Source organism: Otolemur garnettii, unplaced genomic scaffold, assembly GCF_000181295.1.
Source record: "Otolemur garnettii isolate 467f Iridium unplaced genomic scaffold, OtoGar3 scaffold00003, whole genome shotgun sequence".
Lineage (NCBI taxonomy): Eukaryota > Metazoa > Chordata > Mammalia > Primates > Galagidae > Otolemur > Otolemur garnettii.
The window spans coordinates 7,077,405-7,097,923 of NW_003852398.1; the positions used below are offsets into that span (position 1 = coordinate 7,077,405).

Genomic DNA, 20,519 nt, shown 5'->3' on the forward strand with positions numbered 1-20,519 from the left:
TTATTAGCAATGCAACATTGAGTACATTACTTATCTATTCTGTGCCTCAGCTTCCTCATATATAAAATGCAGATTATAATAGTTCTACATTGTAAAGTTGTTGTGAGGATTAAATGAGCTAGCGCACGTATAGAATTTACAACTGTGATGGATCTAGGTGCTTAGTAAATGTTAGCTATTATAATATCACACAAAATGCAAAAACAGTCAAAAAATGTCAAATGCTCTCTCTATATAAGGAACCATTGTGGCCAGAAGATGATGGAAATTACAAACTAAGCTATGTGCCTGTAAGGAAACAAAGTAGCCATCTTTTCTGGTTGACATTATCACATTCTAAGTCCAAGGCTAAGTTTGTTGTCAACACCTACTGATGGTGATACTACCATTTATTGGGCTCTTCTTAGATACCAGGCACTGAGCTAAGGAATGTCATTCTATCCTCACATGCAGAAAAACATTCTCATGAAATAAAGACTACTACTATCCCCATTTTAAAGACAAAGAAACTGAGACTCCAAGAGATTAAATGACTTCCCAAGCAAGGAAAAGTGGCAGACTGAGGGAGTCCAAAGCCTAGGCTATGGACTGCAGTCTAACTTTTTTTTTTCTTTTTAATGTAAAAAGATAGGTACTTCGTTGATCCTTCAGAGATAGAAATGTTTCTATTTAGGAGACAATTCTACTTTCTTGAGTCCCTTAGAAAATTGTATTCTAATTTTCTAGGTATGAAAAAGAAGGATTATAGTATCATCTCTGGGGGCTGTCCTGAAAATGACTAGTCCGTAGCAAGCTGGGATTTCATAAGATGTTCCTCCAAAGCACTCCCATGGGGATCAGCACGTGTTTCTTCCAGAATGACTGTGCAGGCCTCTCAGAAAAGGAAGCTCTCTTGGTCAGAGAGAGAGCCCTCTGCCTGATCCTGTATTGTTGGTAAGTGTCTGCACACTTGCCTGCCCATCACTTATTCCTCTTTCTGATAACAACTACCAGATTTTCTTTTGGAGAACTACTCTCTCTTTCTTCCCACTTGCTCCCAGACTTTGTAGTTTGGGTAGAACTGACTCAGCACCAAAGATATCTCATAAAATCCAAGCCTAATTTTCATTCTGCCAGTCACAGAGGTTTATGGATGGGCGTGGAGCCCAAAGTAGACCTTTGAAGATTAGCCTGGGGACTTTTGCTGCACCTACTGAATAAAAAGATTTCCCTTTCCACTGGGGTTGCAAAACCAACAAGGCATTTACCTGTAACTTCTAGAGCCCATTTCCTCCCACTATAAAGAGAGCATCTGCCTGAGAATGCAGCCAACAGGAGAAAAAGCAGAGACAGAGATACAGATTCCCCACGTCACTATTTGAGCACCTAGATATATCCATGCCTGAAGCCATATTTCTGGTTCTCTTAGTTATCTGAGCCAATAAATTCTCTTTTTGCTTAAGCGAGTTGCATTTCTGTCAAAATCCTAATCAATAAGTACCCTTTGGATACATAGTTATGAATGTCAAGTTGTATACTAGGAGTTGGAAACACGGAGATAAATTATATTTACAATGCTTGCTTGAACTCAAGAAGCCTATTCCTTAATGATAGAAGCAGACATATGAAGGGATAATTATAGAAAGTACAGTAAGTACCAGAGAGTCCTAGAAGAATGTACAACATATGAGAAGGGATTACATGTCCAGAATTTGAAGGGTGCTTTCATGTTGAGTCTGGTCTAGAAGGGGGGAGGAGGGACATCCAGGCAGAGCCGTAGCTCATGCAAAGTCATAGACGTATGGAAAAGTCGCTGTTATGGAGAAGCTGAGTGCATCTGAATTGTATGGTGAGAAGAAAATGATCACTGTGGCATCTCCCAGGAGCTCACATAATTCGATAAAACCCCAAGGTGTTATTAACCACCTGGCAACCGTGAAGGGGGCCATGCACAGGGCAGGACGTGGCTATGACCTCAGCTTGACTTGGCTGAACGCTGACAGAAGAGATGACCAGCTGCAAAACAAAAGTGTGAGTACTCTTCAAAAATTATTAAGGACTACGAGATGATAATGCCAGAACTAAGAATGGGGCCCTTCAGAGTGTGGAGGCTTAGGCAACCGCACAGGTCTCATGCCTAGGAAGCTGGCCCAGATACACAGCTAGGGAGGGACCATCTCTGACCCAGGATGTGGCTTGGGTCTGATTCTCACAGTATTTTAATCCCTGCAAAGGTCAGTCTGCTATCTGGTGGTGTGAACAGGGAGAACAGGGGCAAGGCTAACCCAGGCCGAGCATGTGCTCTGACATGCTTCCCACTATAGGCAAAAAGACACACAGAGGTACTGCCTTCTGCCTTGACAGACCCCTTCTCCCCTCAACCAGCCCCTAACGCTGGCCCCAAGCACATTGTGGCTACGTATATCTATGGCTGGACACTCACACATCGAGGCAATAGAACAACAGCTTCTCAGAAGACTGAGCGGTAAGGGTCAGGGGCCATCTGAGACTGGATCCGCTCTTGGACGTACATGAGATAGAAATTCTCAGGCTGTGTCTAATAAATCACGCACCTGTCAACACAGAAATGCTGACAGTTTTTCCTCCTTCCCTCCCACTTAAGAGCATTCTGCTTTTGCCTCTTCAACATCTCCCTGTCTGCCCCCCTCTAGCGGTATTTCTGCCTTTGCCAGCCAATGCTGGGCTCTTTGATATAAAACAAGGGCAACAGGTAACGGGAGATAAAACTAGAAGCCAGTAGGAGATGAAGGGCTTTCCACAGAAAAGACCTAAAGCAAATGTAAGAAGCCAAAGGAAAGGGGGAGAGGAAGACAAGAGAGAAGCCAGGAAGGTGCTGTGGTAAAGGAATTTATGGATAGGATTCGAGAGCAGGGTTCTGAGAGAAGCTTGGAGAGACCAGGGCATGAGAGAGAGAGTGAAAGCCAGAGGAACGCAGAAAGGGAATCTTTGAAAATATTAATGAGTGTTAGGATTTGGATTCCACTTTGGTGAAATGATATTAGAGCTCTAACTGAAGACTGAAATGGTTTATAATTATTTTGATCTCCTATTCTTCTGGGCCATGTGGGATCTAAGTTATACTTGGGTTACACTGATAGTCTATGAGATGGGAATAGGCATTATACACACAAAAAAAGATGCACTAAATGTACACCATGTGGTTCCATGGGCAAATAAATCTGGACTCTAAATCCTCCTTTCAGAAAAACCACATAGCATATTAAAAGCTCTGAGCAAGCCTGCAACACAGAACCGTATTCAAAGCTGAAAGCAATGTCTCCTAAACTTACTTTTGCCACATGTTACAAAATATATTTTATTATTTTTAAGGCATTTACAAATTCTATAAATTTAAAAAATGATTTTCTAAGCCCTTCTTCTCTCGAGAGTTTAGGGAAGGCTTGACAGACAAAGTATGAAATCCTAACCGTGATTTAAAGCCTGGAGATGCTGGGGGGGGGACTTCTTGAGTAGCTTCAAGATTGGTGAGGAGCTGTTCCCTGGGTTTAAAGGCAGAAAGGAAGAATGCCTTAACGCTTTAATATTTTTCACCAGGGAGAAACTCTCTCCACCTCGTCTCTACCAGTGATCTTTAAAGGGACTACAGTATGAGGTGGCGTTTTGGAAGTGGGTGGCGGCTCACCTGTTCTGAACCATGCTCATGGCCATCCAGTCTACTGGGTACACGTTCTTGCCAATGAGGTCCTTGAACATGATAAAGGTCTCCATCAGGAAGTCCTGAAATAGCAAAACACAACACACCTGTCATCCTGCTTTGTGGGTGCTGACTGGACTGCTCAGACCTTATTGACTCTTTACATTTTTTCCTTATTAGTTTTTGGGGGGAGGTAAAGGGAAAGGGCGCAGCCGTCACTAACTAAATTCAATGAAACCCACAGGAGTGGATTTTAAATGGTAAAATATGGCTACTGGGAGACGGTTTCACAAATATCAGCAGAACATGAATGTGGGATGTGAAAATGCTCTCCAAGTAAAGCACTGTTAACTCTGTCCTTGGGAATAAAAAAGTAAATGTACTCATTGATGTGGCAATTTTATAATCATCTTCCCAAATATGTATTGGAGAAGGAAATAATTGACACTGTATGAAAGCATCTCAGGTCATTGAGCAAACAAACTATTATTAAAATGAACATCTAATTAGCAGTGCTGTAAACACAGCTAGCTCATATGCCACACACGCTCGTACGAACAGGTTAGGAGAAACACAGTGACACAGATGCTCTTCCTCTCTGTTGAAAAGGCTCAGAGTGGACCACAACACTCTCCATCAGATTTCACAGTGGTCCAAACTTGTACTCCATCTTGGGAGATCACAAATTAAAGACAAATCCAACCATCCAAGACCAGAATCACTGGCCCTGGGACCCTCTGAAGTCAGAGGTAATGACATCATGCCACCAGTGTGCTTTAGGTAAAATTTAAAGTCCAGAGCAGCGGTTCTCAACCTGTGGGTCATGACCCCTTTTAAACAATGAAAATACATTTCGGCATTAGGAAGGTTGAGAACCACTGGTCCAGAGGAAACCCATTCTGAATTCTTCACTTAAGCTGGCAGTGTTCAAATTGTCTTAATAGTAGATTCTTTGTTCAAATAAAATCTCACCTGGAACCCAACATATAAAATAGATAAAAGTAGAACAGCTCTGTTTAATTCTCTGTGTATGTGTTTATGTTGGCTGATAGTGAGGCGAGGAGGAACAGAATTTGAAAATCACTACTTTAAGCTGAATTGCAAAATTCCAGAGATGCCATTTGTTCTTTTCCAGCAATCTTTGTTTCTAGGGAAAATTGCTTCAATACCCTAAATCCGGTTCCCTGTCAGTGGAACTGGAACTACACCGAAGGGCCACCTTGAGGACGAGGTGCTTGCTGTCTCAGATACTTAGCAGAGAGCCTGGACCCTTGTAAATGTTCATCAAATGCTCTGCAATGACAATGGTGATTATTATTATCCACCCTTGATGTCACCTGGGGACCTATGCCTATCATCACAGCATGCCCCCTTCCTATGAGAATGGAGAATGCTTCTGACTCAGAGACAGAAAACATGGTTCTGAATGAGGAGAGTGTAGCACAGTGTAAGTAAGGGCTGGATCCAGGGTTCAAGGACTACCTCTGATTCATACTCGCCATGGGACCTTGAACAAGCAGATTGTAGAGTAGTAAAATGTGACTCCTAACACCTGTGTCATACTGTTGTGAGGATGACACATGAAAATGTATATGTTCAGCAGATAAGAATTCCTTTCCTGCCTTCCTTCCCCAGAAACCTTTCCTTCCATACCGAATTAAAAATTAGGCCCCTATTATGAAACTAATTTATACATTTTATATGAAAGCTATAACCTAATAACAACCTAAGGATACGGGGAAGGGGGAGGGAGGGGGAATGGGGTGGAGGGAGGGGGATTCGAGGGTTCACTTCTGTGGTTCATCTTACAAGGGTACAAGTGAATCTTTCTATGAGTAGAATATGAATGTTTTAACACAATAACTAAGAAAATTACGTGAAGGCTATGTTAACCAGTTTGATGGAAGTGTTTCGGATTGTTTGCGAAAACCCCACACTGTACCCCAGAAGTGCATTAATGTACACAGTTACTATTCAATAAAAAAAAAATTAGGAATCCATTATTTTATTTTATTTCCATGTCCTAAGACATGAACAACTTTGGGATGGGTTGGAAGGTTCCATTTCTGACCAATCTTACTCCAATGGGGAGATCAGCTTACTGCTGAGTGGATGAAGGTATAGGACAGTGGTTCTCAACCTTCCTAATGCCATGCGTGGCCCTTTAACATAGTTCCTGTGGGTCACAACCCACAGGTTGAGAACCGCTGGTGTAGGGCATTGACTTTCTAATGATTTCTTTTTCATGGGCCACTCTCTGAGGCTAGTCCAATTCTGGTGCCGTCAATACCTTCAAGGAGCCTTGAAACAGACACTGGGTAGCTGGACTCCTGACTCTGGCAGTAGTAAGGAGACAGTGACAAAGGTGGCCATGCCAAGGGTAAGGATGGCCTAGGCTGGGCTCTATGTTTAGGAAGTAAGCTGCTACAGAGATATGAGCCACAGTTCATAGACTACAGGCCACAGGCAGGCAGTCCTGTGAAGGTAGAAGTGGGCTGAGAGGGCAACTTCTTCTATGCATTTGTGCTCTAGGTATAACAATGACTATCTTTTACCAAGCATGTACTCTGTCACAACTATCCTACTTTCATGTAGCCACTACTCAAACCTCTGACATAAATGACAATAACCCCGCTTTCCAGATGGGGTAACTGAGGCTTAAGAGAGGTCAGCTTGCCTATGGTCAAATAGTTAGCCAGTGACAAATCCTAGTTTACTGTGTGACTCCATTACTCATGCTCTTAAACTCCCAAATGTCTATGATTCTTCAACAAACATTGGTTAGAGTATATCCATGTTATGTGGTAGACATTTCTAGTCTTGTCTCTGACATGGAATGAAGACATGAGAATTATAAGAAATAGAGTATGAGATAGCACCTTGAAAAGCACTAAGGTTTTCTGCAGGGGACCATTGGTTAGATCACCATGAATCAGCCATTTGTAAACTTAAACACACACATGTATTCAAGAACCGTGGGGAGAACTTCTTGCCCTAAACTCATGAGAACTGAGAGTTCCTTCCCATCCCCAGCACCCTGCAGACTCACCACAAGCTCAGAGTTGGTCTGGAAGGTCTCAATATAAAAGGAGTAGTGCTGGTCACCCATCTGGTTTAAGATGGCTGTCATACATGCCACGAAGTGACTCTGCAAGAAACAAAGAAAAATATTGTGAAACAGCAGAAACAGGATGCTGAGATTCACCATATCCATTTTTTTCTTGAGTTCAAACTGGAAAATACCCAACCATCCTGAGCCAGGATAAAAAGGCCCTCTAGGTATGGAGAACCTCTTCTTACCAGCCCAGCATGGAAAATTTCCTATAAAGAGATATTTCCAGGTGGCTCATTTAGCAAAAAAAGAATTTACTAAATAACTAAGTAATAAGAACTCCAGACATAAACATAAGACCTGATCCATTTCCTATCCTGACACTTGTGTACTGTACTGGTGTCAGGAGACCCAGCCTATATCTGGAGGTGGTTTTATTTTCTGATAAATAATTTTACATGGATAAGTCCACATTGTCTCATCTGTCAAGTGAGGCAATAATCCATCCAAATCTACCCCAAGAGGTCTATTGAGAGACCTCAGACGGTCTCTCAATAGAGAGACCTCCAGCACCTTGAAAGGCACTAAGGTTTTCTGCAGAGGGACCATTGGTTGGATCACCATGAATCAGCCCCATGAGGTCTATTGAGAGACCTCCAGCACCTTGAAAGGCACTAAGGTTTTCTGCAGAGGGACCATTGGTTGGATCACCATGAATCAGCCAATGAGAACCCATCACCTACTGGGGTCCAGCACTGGTCATAAAGGATAAAAGAAATGAAAGGACATGGCCCTCACTCTTTGTGAATTTATAATCTATTTGGGAAAGCAAAATTAACATCCACAAAGGAAAAATTTATAAGACCTTTAATCTGCAAGGCAGACTAAGTGCCAGAAGGATTCAGACAATAGGGAAATCAAGGTGGGGGCCTGGAGAGCAGTCCCGGTGAGCAGAGAAGCAAGTGTCACACCCTTTGCACATCTCTACAGCTCTTCTGATTTCTCCACTCAGATGTTGTGAGTCCATATCAGGGTGGGTTCTTGCTTGTGCCAATGTCTTCAAGCAGCATTTAGAGAGATCTATTGTGGAACCCAGTAAAGGAAGTACCAGCTACGAGTCCACCAGGGGTGAGAAGCCATTCTCAACTGTCTCCTCCAAGATTTCACTGGGGCTACCGTTGTGACCACAAAAAAGTTCCACTGTGACCCAGTGCAAGGCAGGCTTGTGGAGTATCAGAAATTACCAACTTTTTTTTTAAAGTTATCTTTTGTTAAAAAAAAAAATAACACAAATATAAAACCCATATAGGCATACCTCAGAGATAGTGCAAGTTTGCTTCTAGACTACCACAATAAAATGAATATTGCAACAAATCCAGTTGCATGAATTTTTGGGTTTCCTGGTGCATATGAAAGTTATGTTTACCCTGGACTGTAGTCTATATAGCGTGCAATAGCATTATGTTTAAAGAAAAACCATGTACTACCTTAAATAAAATTATTATTTATTTATTTTTTTGCTAAAAAAAATGCTAATGGTCATCTGAGGCTTCAGCAAGTTAACATCTTTTTGCTGGTGGAGGGTCTTGCTTCAGAGTTGACGGCTGCCAGTTGATCAAGGTGGTGGTTGCTGAAGGTTTGGGTGGCTGTGGCAACTTCTTAAAACAAGGCGGCAATGAAGTTTGCCCACTCAATGGACTCTTCCTTTCACAAAAGATTTCTCTGCAGCAGGTGATGCTGTTGGATAGCATTTTACCTACAGTAGAATTTCTTTCAAAATTGGAGTCAATCCTCTCAACCTCTGCCGCTCCTTTATCAACTAAGTTTATGTATTAATAATATTCTAAATCTTTTGTTATTTCAACAACGTTCACAACATCTTCACCGGGAGTACGTTATATCATGAAAACGGCTTTCTTTGCTTATCCAGGAGAAGCAACTCCCTGTCCATTCACATTTTATGGTGAGATTGTGCCAATTCAGTCACATCTGTAGGCTCTATTTCTAATACTAGTTATTGTGCTATTTCCACTCCATCTGCAGGTACTTCCTCCGCTAAAGCCTTGAGCTCCTCAAAGTCATGCACGAGGGATGGAACCCATTTCTTCCAAACCCCTGTTAATGTTGATATTTTGACCTCTTCCCATGAATCACCAATGTCCTCGATGGCGTCTAAAATGGTGACTATGTTCCAGAAGGTTTTCAATGGCATTTGCTCAAATTCATCACAGGAATCACTATCGATGGCAACTATTGCCTACAAAATCTATTTCTTAAATAATAAGACTGGAAAGTTGAAATTATTTCTTGATCCATGGGCTGCAGAATTGATGTTGTGCTAGTGGGAATGAAGACATTAATCTTCGTGTACATCTCCGTCAGAGCTCTTGCGTGACTGGTGTATTGTCAATAAGCAGTGACATTTTGAAAGGCATTTTTTTTATCTGAGCAGTAGGTCTCAACAGTTAGCTTTAAATACTATGTATTAAGTAAACCTTGCTATAAACAGACATGCCGTCATCCAGGCTTTGTGGTTCCATTTCTAGAACATAGGAAGAGTCAACTTAGCATAATTCTGAAGGGGCCCAGGATTTTCAAAATGGAAAATGAGCATTGGCCCCAACCTAAAGTCACCAGCTACGTTGTCCCTTAACAAGAGAATCAGCCTGTTCTTTGCAGCATTGAAGCCAGGCATTGACTTCTCCTGTCTAGCTACGAAAGTCCCAGATGACATCCTTTCCCAAGAGAAAGCTGTTTCGCCCACAGTGAAAACCTGCTCTGTAATATGGCCACTTTGGTCAATGCTTTTGGTAGATTTGCATGACTCGCCACTGCTTCTACTGTAGCACTTGCTGTTTCACCTTGTACTCTGATTATGGAGACAGCCTTTTTCCTTAGACCTCATGAACCAACCTCTGCTAGTTTCCTAATTTTCGTGCACAGCTTCCACCTCTTTCAGACTTCCTATAATTAAAGACATTTGGGGCCTCACGCAGGGTGAGGCCTTAGTGTTTACGTGAATGTTGTCACTAGACCACTCAACCTTTCTCCATATCTATAATATGGCTGTTTGACTTTCTTATCATTTCTGAGTTCCCTTGCTGAGCACTTTTAATTCCCTTCAAGAACTTTTCTTTTGCATTCACCACTTGGCTAAGTGTTCCGTACAAGAGGCCTAGCGTTCGGCCTATCTCGGCTTTTCACAAGCCTTCCTCAGAGAGCTCAGTCATTTCAAGCTTTTGATTTAAAATGAGAGGATGTGCAAATCATCCTTTCACCTGAACACTTAGAGGCCAGGAGGTTTAATTGCAATGCTGTGTCTCAGGGCAGAAGGCCTGAGGAGAGGGGCAGAGCCAGGGGAGCAGCTGTCGGGGCAGCAATGGAAACCAACATGTTTATCAGTGAAGTTTGTTGTCAAGGACCGGCGTGGTTCACGGTGCCCAAGAAGGATTTCAACCTGACATCCAAGACCACTGATCACCGATCACCACAGCAGATATAACAATAATGAACAATTTGAAATGTGCAAGAATTACCAAATCGTGAAGCGGAGACAGGAAGTGAGCAGTTGGAAAAATGGCACCAATAGCTCGCTTAAGGCAGGGTTGCCACCACCTTTTAAAAACAGAGTATCTGTGAAGTGCAATAAAACGAAGGCTGCCTCTGTGTGTGTGTCCTCCTAGGTTTACAGTTTAGTTCCAGAGGTGGAGGTGATCCAGGAAGCCCCTTCTGCACTCCTCCACAGGAAGCCTTTTGGAAAACTCAATGTTCCTCAAGCTCACATTCCCCGAAGTAGCTCCCGAGGAGATGGACTCTTATTTCCCTCTAGGTTCTTTGCAATTAGGAAGTTAGGAAGAGTGTGTTCCCCTGTCAGCAAGACCAGCTCTGTAATTTGTGGGGCCGGGGACAAAGTGAAAATGCTGGAAATGCACAGCTTTGGTTTAAAACTTTTCAGAATTTCAAAACAGCCACGGGGCCCTTCTAAGCCAGGCGCCCTGTGACCACACAGGCCACACGCCCAGGAAACCGGCCCTGCCTGCCAGCGCCAACCACACACGTGCACCCTGGACATGTTTAGAAAAGTCGCAGATCTGGCTGAGAGTGCAAAGTGAGGCTCTCAGCCCTCAGGGACGATGACGCTTTGTTGATGGGGACCTGCAGCCTGTACACTGGTGGCACCTCCTTGAAGATCCAGAGAGTAAAATCCTCTCTCCTGCTCAGGCCCCCAGGGGGTGGTAATGAGTTGGTGAAATCACCCCTTTCAAAACAGACAGAACACCATGACTGTGAACTTAACCTCTCCCCACTTAAAACAAGACAAGAGCATTCTTACTGTTTATATACCCTTGGCAAATGCAAAAAAGGAGACAGTCTGAGGGGCGTAGTGTGTGCATGTGCGTGTGCGCGCGTGTGTGTGCGTGTGTGCGCGACCGCGGTGTGCACCGGCCTGTTTCTTCTACTCCCTCAATCTCCTCTCCTTCCTTAAAGAATTCAGCTTGTGGCCACTAGAGGTCTTTTCTTTTCACATGGTAACTGCCGTGCAGTTTGTTCGGCTTTTTATTTATTCCTACGTGAGCAGACCCACTACACTTCTTGCATATAAACAGTGAAAATCACAATATAAAGGACTTATTATTCCTTCTCTTGGAGTAATTCTGCTGCTGGTCAAAGCCTGGCTCCTTGTGCAAGAAACGGGGGACATTCTCTGCAGGTAATTCTACTGCTCCAAGGTAAGAGATGTGGGGAGGCTTTATTTTTTACGATCGATGATCCTCTAAGAGAAAATGCTATCGTCTCTCGGACAATAGTTTACTTTGAAAGCTCTGGCTTAAATGAGTACTGGGATTGCGAGCTTGTACGTGTGTGTGTGGTGGTGTGTAGTGGGAACCCCACCATTGTCAGAACTGCAGGCTGCCCCAAATGCATAGATATGAAATGCTTGTTATTTCCAATGGCTTGATTTGAATTTGAAGTGGGGGGGGGGCAGAAAAATAAACCTTGGCTCTCAGGTTGCCCGGGATTACCTTGAAAACGCTGCTTTGTCTTAAGCCTCGTGCAGAGAAACTTCCATTCTTCATTTTACAAGAAAATAAAAGGTGAGGGGGGAATTCTAATCCCCATCTTGAGAGAGTGACCGTTTTATGAAAGAAACCATTATCTTTTTATTAGGAGTCGGTCAGTGTGTGATAGTTCCCTGATCAATCAAAATTTCTTTCACCGGCTTGTTAATTTCTTCATTCTAACCACTACGTAGAAAACCCCAGCTGGGTGCCTTTCAGTACGATTTGTAGTGCAATGTGACTGAAGTTTGGACAAGTTACCTGCATTTGGCTGCTAATGAAAAATGACAGGGTGTTACTTCCGACTGGAAGCATCCTTTTCTCCCTGCTATGGTGTCTAGCCCACTTTGGTATCCGATCTGTCAGAAATCACACTGACATGCCTGACTGATACCTGAAAGGGGGCGAGACACTGGCAGCAGGTTCGCATTCAGAAAAGGCTCCTCTCTGTTGTTTGAATTTTTAAAAAATTTCTCTTTGTCACATAATGTTAGAGTGCTGAGATAACATTGTATTTCTCTGATGTGTGCCCCTTCTCAGTAGTAACTTCGATATGACATTGGCATCCTTGCTTCCCTTTGGTACAAGTTTGAGACCTTACTTCCATACCCACCACACTCACGTTTTTAGGAGACATAGGAATTGGGGGTGGTGATCAGACTGCATTTGCCCTAGCAACTCAGACAGCCCTAGCATTGACGTGGCTCCAACTTTATAGTGTAGGAGCTCCAACTCCCAGTTATGCCTGTAGCCAGGACCAGCCTGAACACTGCATGGGGGACAGCAGAGTGGAGGGATCCCCTGTAAGCCCAGGCAAGTGAGAAGCCCCTTCTGTTCAGCCCCCGGCAGAAATTCTGTAATCAACATACATTTACTACCTGGGTATGAGACAGCCACTCATCCATACCCAAACAAACATGCCAGGTTCCTGGATGGGAAACTGCATCTTAAAACAGAATACCGGGGAGACTTGCATATTAAATTCCAGAGAGAAATTGTCTCTGAGACTCTGGTGCAAACCAGGCAGTGTCACCTCGCTCTGATCAGGGTGGTTTAAAATGTGGCTAATGAATCACAGCATGAAGAGACACGGCTTGAAACTAGGTCAAACGTGTAAAAATAAGTACAATCATCACAGGCACTTGGCTGATGAGGGCTACTCAACACCTTGAGTAGCAGGGCTTATTTGCCATATAGAACCCTCTTCGGCAATCCAAGACGATCAATCCTCTTAATTAATTCAGCCCATCAGTAGGTAGAGTGTCTTGTGCATCTGGGAGAGAGCTGGGGATCCAAAGGAAAACGGTCAGGGTCTCTTCGCCGTGTGACGGTGGGAGAGAAAAAGAGGACCCCGATACTGAGTGATCAAAATTAATTAGCTGGGACACTAGAGTAGCCCTCCCTGAATCATTCTACTCTCTTGTGCTAAAAAAAAAATAATAATCATCTTATTGATGATGCTGATAGTGCACACACAACATTAAATTTAAACACACCTATTTAACAACCTCTAATGCAACACACACATACACACACACACAGCCAGGACCCCTGCAGTGCCAAGTGAACCAGGAGGAGGTGATCCGTTTGCCCTACCTTGGAAAACAAACAAAATAGGGGAGAGGGGCATGGTTGCTGTGAATGCCTCCTGTGAATGCCCCCACCACCACCACTCACCTAAGATTAGTGGGAGTGATGAGATCGCAGAGGGAGGGAAACAGCCAACTTCGGAAGCTTGCTACCTAAATGCCAACATTACTATGCGATACCAGCTGGTGACACGTTGCTATAGTAACTTCAAATAATGTGCACGACCAAAATAAAATAAAATATAGAAAGCACCAAGGAGAGGAGATGAAGGAAAGTTTGCATGCTGAGGGAGGCGCAGAGGGAGATGAAAAGTTTTTCCTATGAGCTATCCTCGGGAGACCAAGAGTGGCCGAATGCACTCCGGGTTGCTTCTCTCATCACCCCCATGTCTGTCATGTGGTTATGTAACAGATTTTATTCTTGGATGAAATTGGTGCTGTCTGTGTGGTGGATCCAGGACTGGAAGTGGGAGGCTTCAGTGTCAGGAAAAACAGGGACTTGAAAACCCATTCATCTTAAGCTTTGTCAGGCAGCTCGGAGTTGTAATTTGGAGCAATCTTTGGGGGACTAAGGTGTGCAGACTGTCTTTGCAACCACCAAGTGCATGGCTCTGTGCTAGGAGCCCAGGGTCCAGCAGTGAGCAGGAGGGATAAGGCTGTGCTGAAAAGATCTTACATCCGGCTCTGCCGGGATAGAGAGTGTAAGAGCCGGGAGCCTAGGAGCCTCAAAACCTAAGTTCCAATCTCAGTGCTATCTCTTAGTAGTCTTGTGACCTTGAGTGGAGTCTTGTGCCTCGGTTGCCTCCTCTGATAAAGAAGATGCAAATACTCTTTGCTTCATATGGTTTTGGTGAGGATTAAGTGAATTTTTTTTGAAGAATTTAGAATGTAGAAATGCCAGCTATTTTTAGTATTGTCTTGTTGCTGACTCTGGCCCAGAGAAACTATGCAGATTAGCTCATTGAAATTCCTGACCTGGACACAGGAAAGGATGACTCTGCCTGCCCGTGACTATCTATGGACACATCGAGTGCTTCCAGTCACAGCTCGGGACAAACAGCTAAGTGCCTGTGACACTGAACGTGCCTTTGGTTAATGACATGCCTAAAGTACAGCTGTTTAGTGATGCTTCAGCGTGTGCCTCTTGACGCAAAGCAACCTGGAAGAGCTCTTTTATTCAGGGACAGTTGCTGGCAGGTAGGAAGAGTGACAACAGTGCCCAAATTGTTCAACAGCTTGAAATCTTCTTCATCAAAAACTCAGGCCCCCACCTGTTTGGCTTTAGGATGTACCTGTCTTTGAGCACAGTGACATTCTTTGGTTACCTAGGGAATCTGGCTGTGCCTCAGAGTACACCAAGCTACCTTCCTTCACGGGGAAGCTTCTTGATGAGCATAGATCCAGAAGGAGCTTGTGGATGACTACATGTGGAAGGCACAACATCACAGACAAGGTGCCACTTGGGTGTTGTATACCCTGCATGGGCCCTGTCATCTTCTGTCTGACACTGGACACTGATGGTAGATCAGCTCTCGAGAATGAATGAGGGCCAGAACTGTAGGCATGGACGGCACCGTCTCTCCTTAGAGAGCTATCCTCGCTGGCAAGGGACAGGAGAGAAGGCTCAAAGAGGAGCCTGGAGTTGTTACACATCCTTCATTTGAAATTAATACTTCTGATGCCATTTGGAGCCTGTGCTTGTGGCTCTGGGATGTGAGATCACTTTAAAATCTTCTAAGGAGATGATGGATGTTTAATTACAAGGGGAAATAGAAGGAAAGAAAATTTCATTCACCTGTTCCTTGTGCCCAGAACCTCACCTTCATACATCTCACCAAATCCTCTCAACAATCTCATGAAATCAGTTTTATGCCCATTTTACAGATGGGGAAAGTGAGATGTACATGGAGATCAAGTAGTTTACATTTAGACAGACATGTAGTGTATAGCGGCAGAGGAATTAAAATCTGGGCCCAGGTGGTGCCTATGGCTCAAAGGAGTAGGGTGCCAGCCCCATATACTGGAGGTGGTGGGTTCAAACCCAGACCTGGCCAAAAACTGTAAGAAAAACAAACAAAAATAATCTGGGCCCTTCTGACTCTAAGACTTGTCTTCTTTTTAAAAAACCCACCATGTCTCCCACATCAGCACTGTGACTGGCAAAGATCTCTGTCCATTTAGTCTTTGCTATTTGTAAGAATTTAGAATTAAACTTGGATATCATCTGGGCTCAATAAATATCTTTTATATGGGTATTAAATTTTTTATAGTATTCCTTATCTCTAAATGCTACAGCGACCCCTTCCACACACACTCACGAACTCTGAAAAGTGAGCGGTTGTGTTTACTACCTTTGCCTTAAGAGAGGACAGAAACGAAAGAATTTCTGTTCTATCTCTGAGCATACTTCATCTTAAATTATATTTTGAGCCAGAGTGAGATAATTCATTCACACATTCCTTAATTCAACAAAGATTTTTTTGAGCACCTACTACGTGCTAGGTGTGGTTCTAGGGGCTGGAAATACAGTTGTGAAGAAATTTGATGAAGGCTTTGTCCATAAGAAGCTCATATCCCTGTTGGGCAGAGCCAGAGGAATCCATCTTAAACAAGAGAATATATAAGTAAGATCATTTTAGACAATAATACGTGTTAATAATAAAATGTTACAAAGCAACAGGATAGAGATGGAGGAGCTACCCTATTTTCCATAGGGTAGACGGTAGTGGCCTCTTTGAGAGTTGACATTTGAATAGAAACCTAAATGACGAAAATGGGTCATGGAAAAAATCTGGCAGAACAGCAGGTGCAAAGGCCCTGGAGTGGGAACGCACTTGGAGTGTCAGAGGCACTGCAAGAAGGTCAGCGTGGTGGGGAGTTACCAGTGACGTGATGAGGTCAGAGAGCCAGAAAGTGATCAGATGCCCCGGGCCCCTGGGAGTCAGGGATAAGAATTTGGATTTTCTTCTCAGTGAAGGAAACCATTGATGTGGGGTTTAAGGCACTTGCTGTGGACGATGTGTGCTGAAAGATCCCCTCTTTACAGAAGCAGTTTCCATGTCTTACTACCCATACCTATCTCCAACAAACTAGACTGAGTAGTTCCCAGGGTCATGGGCTTGTGAAAAGCACAGATTATGTTTCAGTGTTGACTCATCCTCATTCCTGGTGGGTCATGATTCCTCAGCAAGCATTTCTTGCTAAACGATTAGTGTATAGCAGAATCTGGCCCTCCTTGGAAGGGGGTGGACATGGACTCTAGTTTTACATCAGTTCCATTTGTCTTCAAGTTCAGCGGGCTCGTCTGCCTGTTGTGCAGAGCTGAATGAGCAGAACACCTGCTTCTGCTGGTTCCCAGTCCCTGATTAGAGTCATTCAAGTCTGGAGGACCTACCTGCAAAACCTGATTCCCAGGAGACAGGCTATCATTTAGCACCCTCCGTGTGCTGGAGGTTTGGTCATGGGAGGGTCACAAAGATTGATTGCAAAAAAACCGATTTCAGAAACAAGGATGTAGTCTCTATGCATATAACAATGATGGGCTTCCAAGCTTCATAGACATCTCAAGAAAGGCTGTGCAGAAATGTCTATATTGAATCCTAGACAATATGATATCTTCCTTAGTTCTCACCTCCCTGAGAAAAATTAAAACCAGGAGCATCACTAGAGTGTACAGCTCTGGAGGAGAAAGCAGCGCCTCACTCTCCCCTGCAAACATGTGCATCCAGGTTAAAACAACGCCAAGGTCAACCTTCCACAGGAGAAGGTGTGATGAAAGGATATTGCATCTCAGGCAGGATGCATTGTGGACTAGACAATAGTGATAACAACCACCATTTACAGAGCTAAGTATGTGTTAGACACTGTGCTAAGCCCTCTATTTCTCCATCTATAAGGACTTTTTTATACAGTTGTAGCCAGAGAAGGAAAAAAACTGAAAGAAAGAGAAACTAGTGTTAGTCAGATTTTTATGTGTTAGACATTGCTAAAAAAGTACGTTTATAGTCGTAACAGCCAAGGGTTATTAAATACTATAGACCAACCACTGCATATGTTTTATTCTGTTTAATCCACCAACATTTGGTAGATGTTGATAATACCATTTGTATTATACTTTATAGACAGGGACACCAAGGAGCAGAAAGGGGATACCACTTGACTAGATCAGCTTGACTCCAAAATGTTTCTGTGAACATGAAATAATCTTATTATAATTAGAAGTAAGCAATATCTCAAAGACAATGAAGAACGGAAACACGAGTAATAGCTCACCTCACCACCCCTCCCCCTTCTGAATCAACCTCGAATATTAGGAAACATCATTCTAGACATCTCTTGTACCCATATAGCTATGGGGGGATAAATGGATAGACAGAGCCAGGTAGATGATGTAGGCAGACAGACTAGTTGATAAGGGGTAGATGCACAACACAGACAGAACCTGCCCTCTTAATGACTATTCTCTACGGCATATGAATTTCCCATGATTTTAGGGTTCGCTAAGGGCACACCCTCCATTTTCTGCATTACTTGAGTGAACTGCAGGCGAGGAAGGGTACTGTGTGGGATACCAGTGCCACGTAGTATTGGAAATATATCTGGTCTCCCATAGAAGTAGTTTTGCTGGAAGACACTGGACAGATCCTAAGTCCTGGGATTAAATCCCAGCTTTCTTTGACACGCTCTAAAACTTGGGACAAGTTGATTTGCCTCTTTGAGCTTCAGTTCTCTCTTTGTAAACAGTGATTATAAGGCCGACTCTGGGGGACTGTAGTGAGGATGAAGGTGGAAGACACGTGCGGAGGGGCTCCACAGGTACTCAGCTCTCTGGCAATGCTCAGCCTCAGCCCCATTCCTCATTCACTAGGAACAGTTTATTGATCAGCCAGAAATGTGTAGAGTTAGTTCTTGGTTCACTCGTGGAGGATGATTTAAACCTCCCTGCAGACCTGGGGGGAGCTGCATTGCAGATGAGGATTCATCCTGTCTCTCCCTGCCCTGCCTTTCCCTTTAAAGCCTCCATGCTTAAAGAAGTGGAGGGGGAAGGCAGATAAATACATTCCCAGACAACCAGGCTACCAGCCCAGAGAGTTTTCAGGTGGGAAGATGACTTTGTGGATTAAAGGATTGCTTCACTGTATCTCTTGTTTTCCCTCTTGAGGAGTGAAGAAGAGTGAAGAAGTTCTCTCGGATAATGTTTTAAATTTCAAGCCCAACTTAGCCAGGCCTCTCCTAGCACCTCCTCCCACTCCGTAATGTAAGCCTCCTTGTTCCTCCTGCAAGGGCTCTGCTAGTCGCTGAGGACAGTCCTAAGCTCTGATGACAGTTTATTAGGTATGGGAGTGTGGAAGTGGCTCCTTTACAAACCCTGCATTGCCCAGCCCCGCAGTTATTAGCCAGAGCAGTGACAGACTGAAGGCGTTATTCTCAATCCACATACAAAGACAATTTTCCCTTTTCCCAGGTAACTCCTCACTCCCAGTTGATCAGTCAATCAGCATATATTTACTTAGCACCTATTGTATGTACGGAAAATGCCAGCTGTGATTATGGTCCACACTCCGATGGTGTCAGAGTCTATCTACCTGCCTACCCACCTACCTATCATCTATCTCTTTGTCCATCTGTCTATCTCTCTGCCTGTCATCTATCTAATTATCTATCTTTCTAACTACTTAATAGGGAAGATTTTATCATCTGTCTATCTATCTAACTATCTAGCTACATTTCAGTGGTTCTCAACTGGGGCAGTTTGGTCTCCAGGGGGAATTTCATAATGTCTGAGAATATTTGGGGTTGTAGTGGTTGCTCCTGCATCTATTGGGTAAAGGTTAGGGATGCTGCTAAAACAGCCCACAACGCATAGGCCACCCCCCACAAAGAAAACGATCTGGCCCAAAGCGTCACTAGCACTGAAGCTGGAAACCCTGACCTATAAAGAGAAAGAAGATACATTCTGATACAGAATGACAAGTGCAAACTGCGCACGAAAGGTAATGTTTGCTCTAGGCTCTTCAGAAGTGGGAATGACTTATGTGGGTAGGGATCTTCAGAGAGAATTTCACACGGCATGTAGGGATTGAGGAACTACAAGACCGAGAGAGATCAAGAAAAGAATGAGAAAGGACATTTTAGATCAATAATAGGAAATACATTTCATTTTTCTAATTTGATTCCGTTAATTGATTGACAGTGACTGCCTGGACAGCTGTACAGGAATGGTTCTAAGGCCAAGTTCTAGCTCAGCAGGAAAGGCTGTGATGATCGATCAGGTGTCTGCTGTAGGCCAAGGAGGGGGAGTGATAGTACATACGCTGAGAAATTGCTCTTCTACTTTTATATGAGGGAAGAAGCAGAGGTGGAAAAGTGCACGTTGCCTTGGCACAGGGTTAAGTTCACAGAGGAAGATCACCAGGGATATTTGGAGGGGCAGACTGTGGAAGGGCGTTGAACGCCGGGCCAAGGGCTTTGATCCTCAGTCTGCAGGTAACAGGATGCCACCACAGCACCTGCCTACTGTGTTGCCTTCAGGCCAGCTCTGCCGACAAGGTCTTGAGAACTAAAGAGAGCGACCCGAAGTCCTTGCTCTTCGTTTCTATAAAGGGAGCACCATTTCATCTGTTAACAGCAAAAACTGGCAGAATCATCACGCTCTGGCTTTTATGAAGCTGATCCCCATGATGAAAAAAATCCTATGAAGTTAAACTCAGAGATAACTGTTTGAAAAGCTGACGCCAAGGGCTCACATTAATGAGCTCCTGTAAAGCTCTTTTGGATAGAGCTTTCCTTCTGATGTCGTGGGCAGGGGGCAGGGAGGGCTTCAGGAGGGGAGGGCACAGAAGGAAGTGGGAGTCCGTTCCTGGGGCTCACGTGCCAGCTGACCCCTGGCAGGGTACTGCACTGCCAGCCCGTCTTGTGCTTCCTGTCAGACCCTGGCTCCCCGACTGGCTGGCTCCTTCGCTGGCAGCTTCCTCCCTGCTCGGGGAATGATACTTCATTGATTCATTGGTTTGCAATTTTCCAAATGACATCATACTTCATGGTTTTATTTTTGCCTTTCTTTCCCTCTGTCCACCCCCTGCTTCTTAAATTCCCATTTGCCCCACTTCCCTGTCCTTTGGAATGGTAGCAACACCTTCCCATTACCATCCTCTGCAGGCCGC

At 44.0% G+C, this 20,519-nt stretch overlaps 1 protein-coding gene across 1 annotated transcript in view; it reads right to left on the reverse strand.

Moving 5' to 3' along the window:
• Positions 1 to 20,519, reverse strand: part of DOCK2 (dedicator of cytokinesis 2) — a 430,752-nt gene that overhangs the window by 96,794 nt on the left and 313,439 nt on the right. The window contains exons 28-29 of the mRNA XM_023515279.1: positions 6,705 to 6,803; positions 3,644 to 3,738 (exon numbers count right to left, since the gene is read on the reverse strand). Of these exons, the coding sequence (XP_023371047.1) occupies positions 3,644 to 3,738; positions 6,705 to 6,803 (194 nt within the window). The remainder of the gene's footprint in view (positions 1 to 3,643; positions 3,739 to 6,704; positions 6,804 to 20,519) is intronic.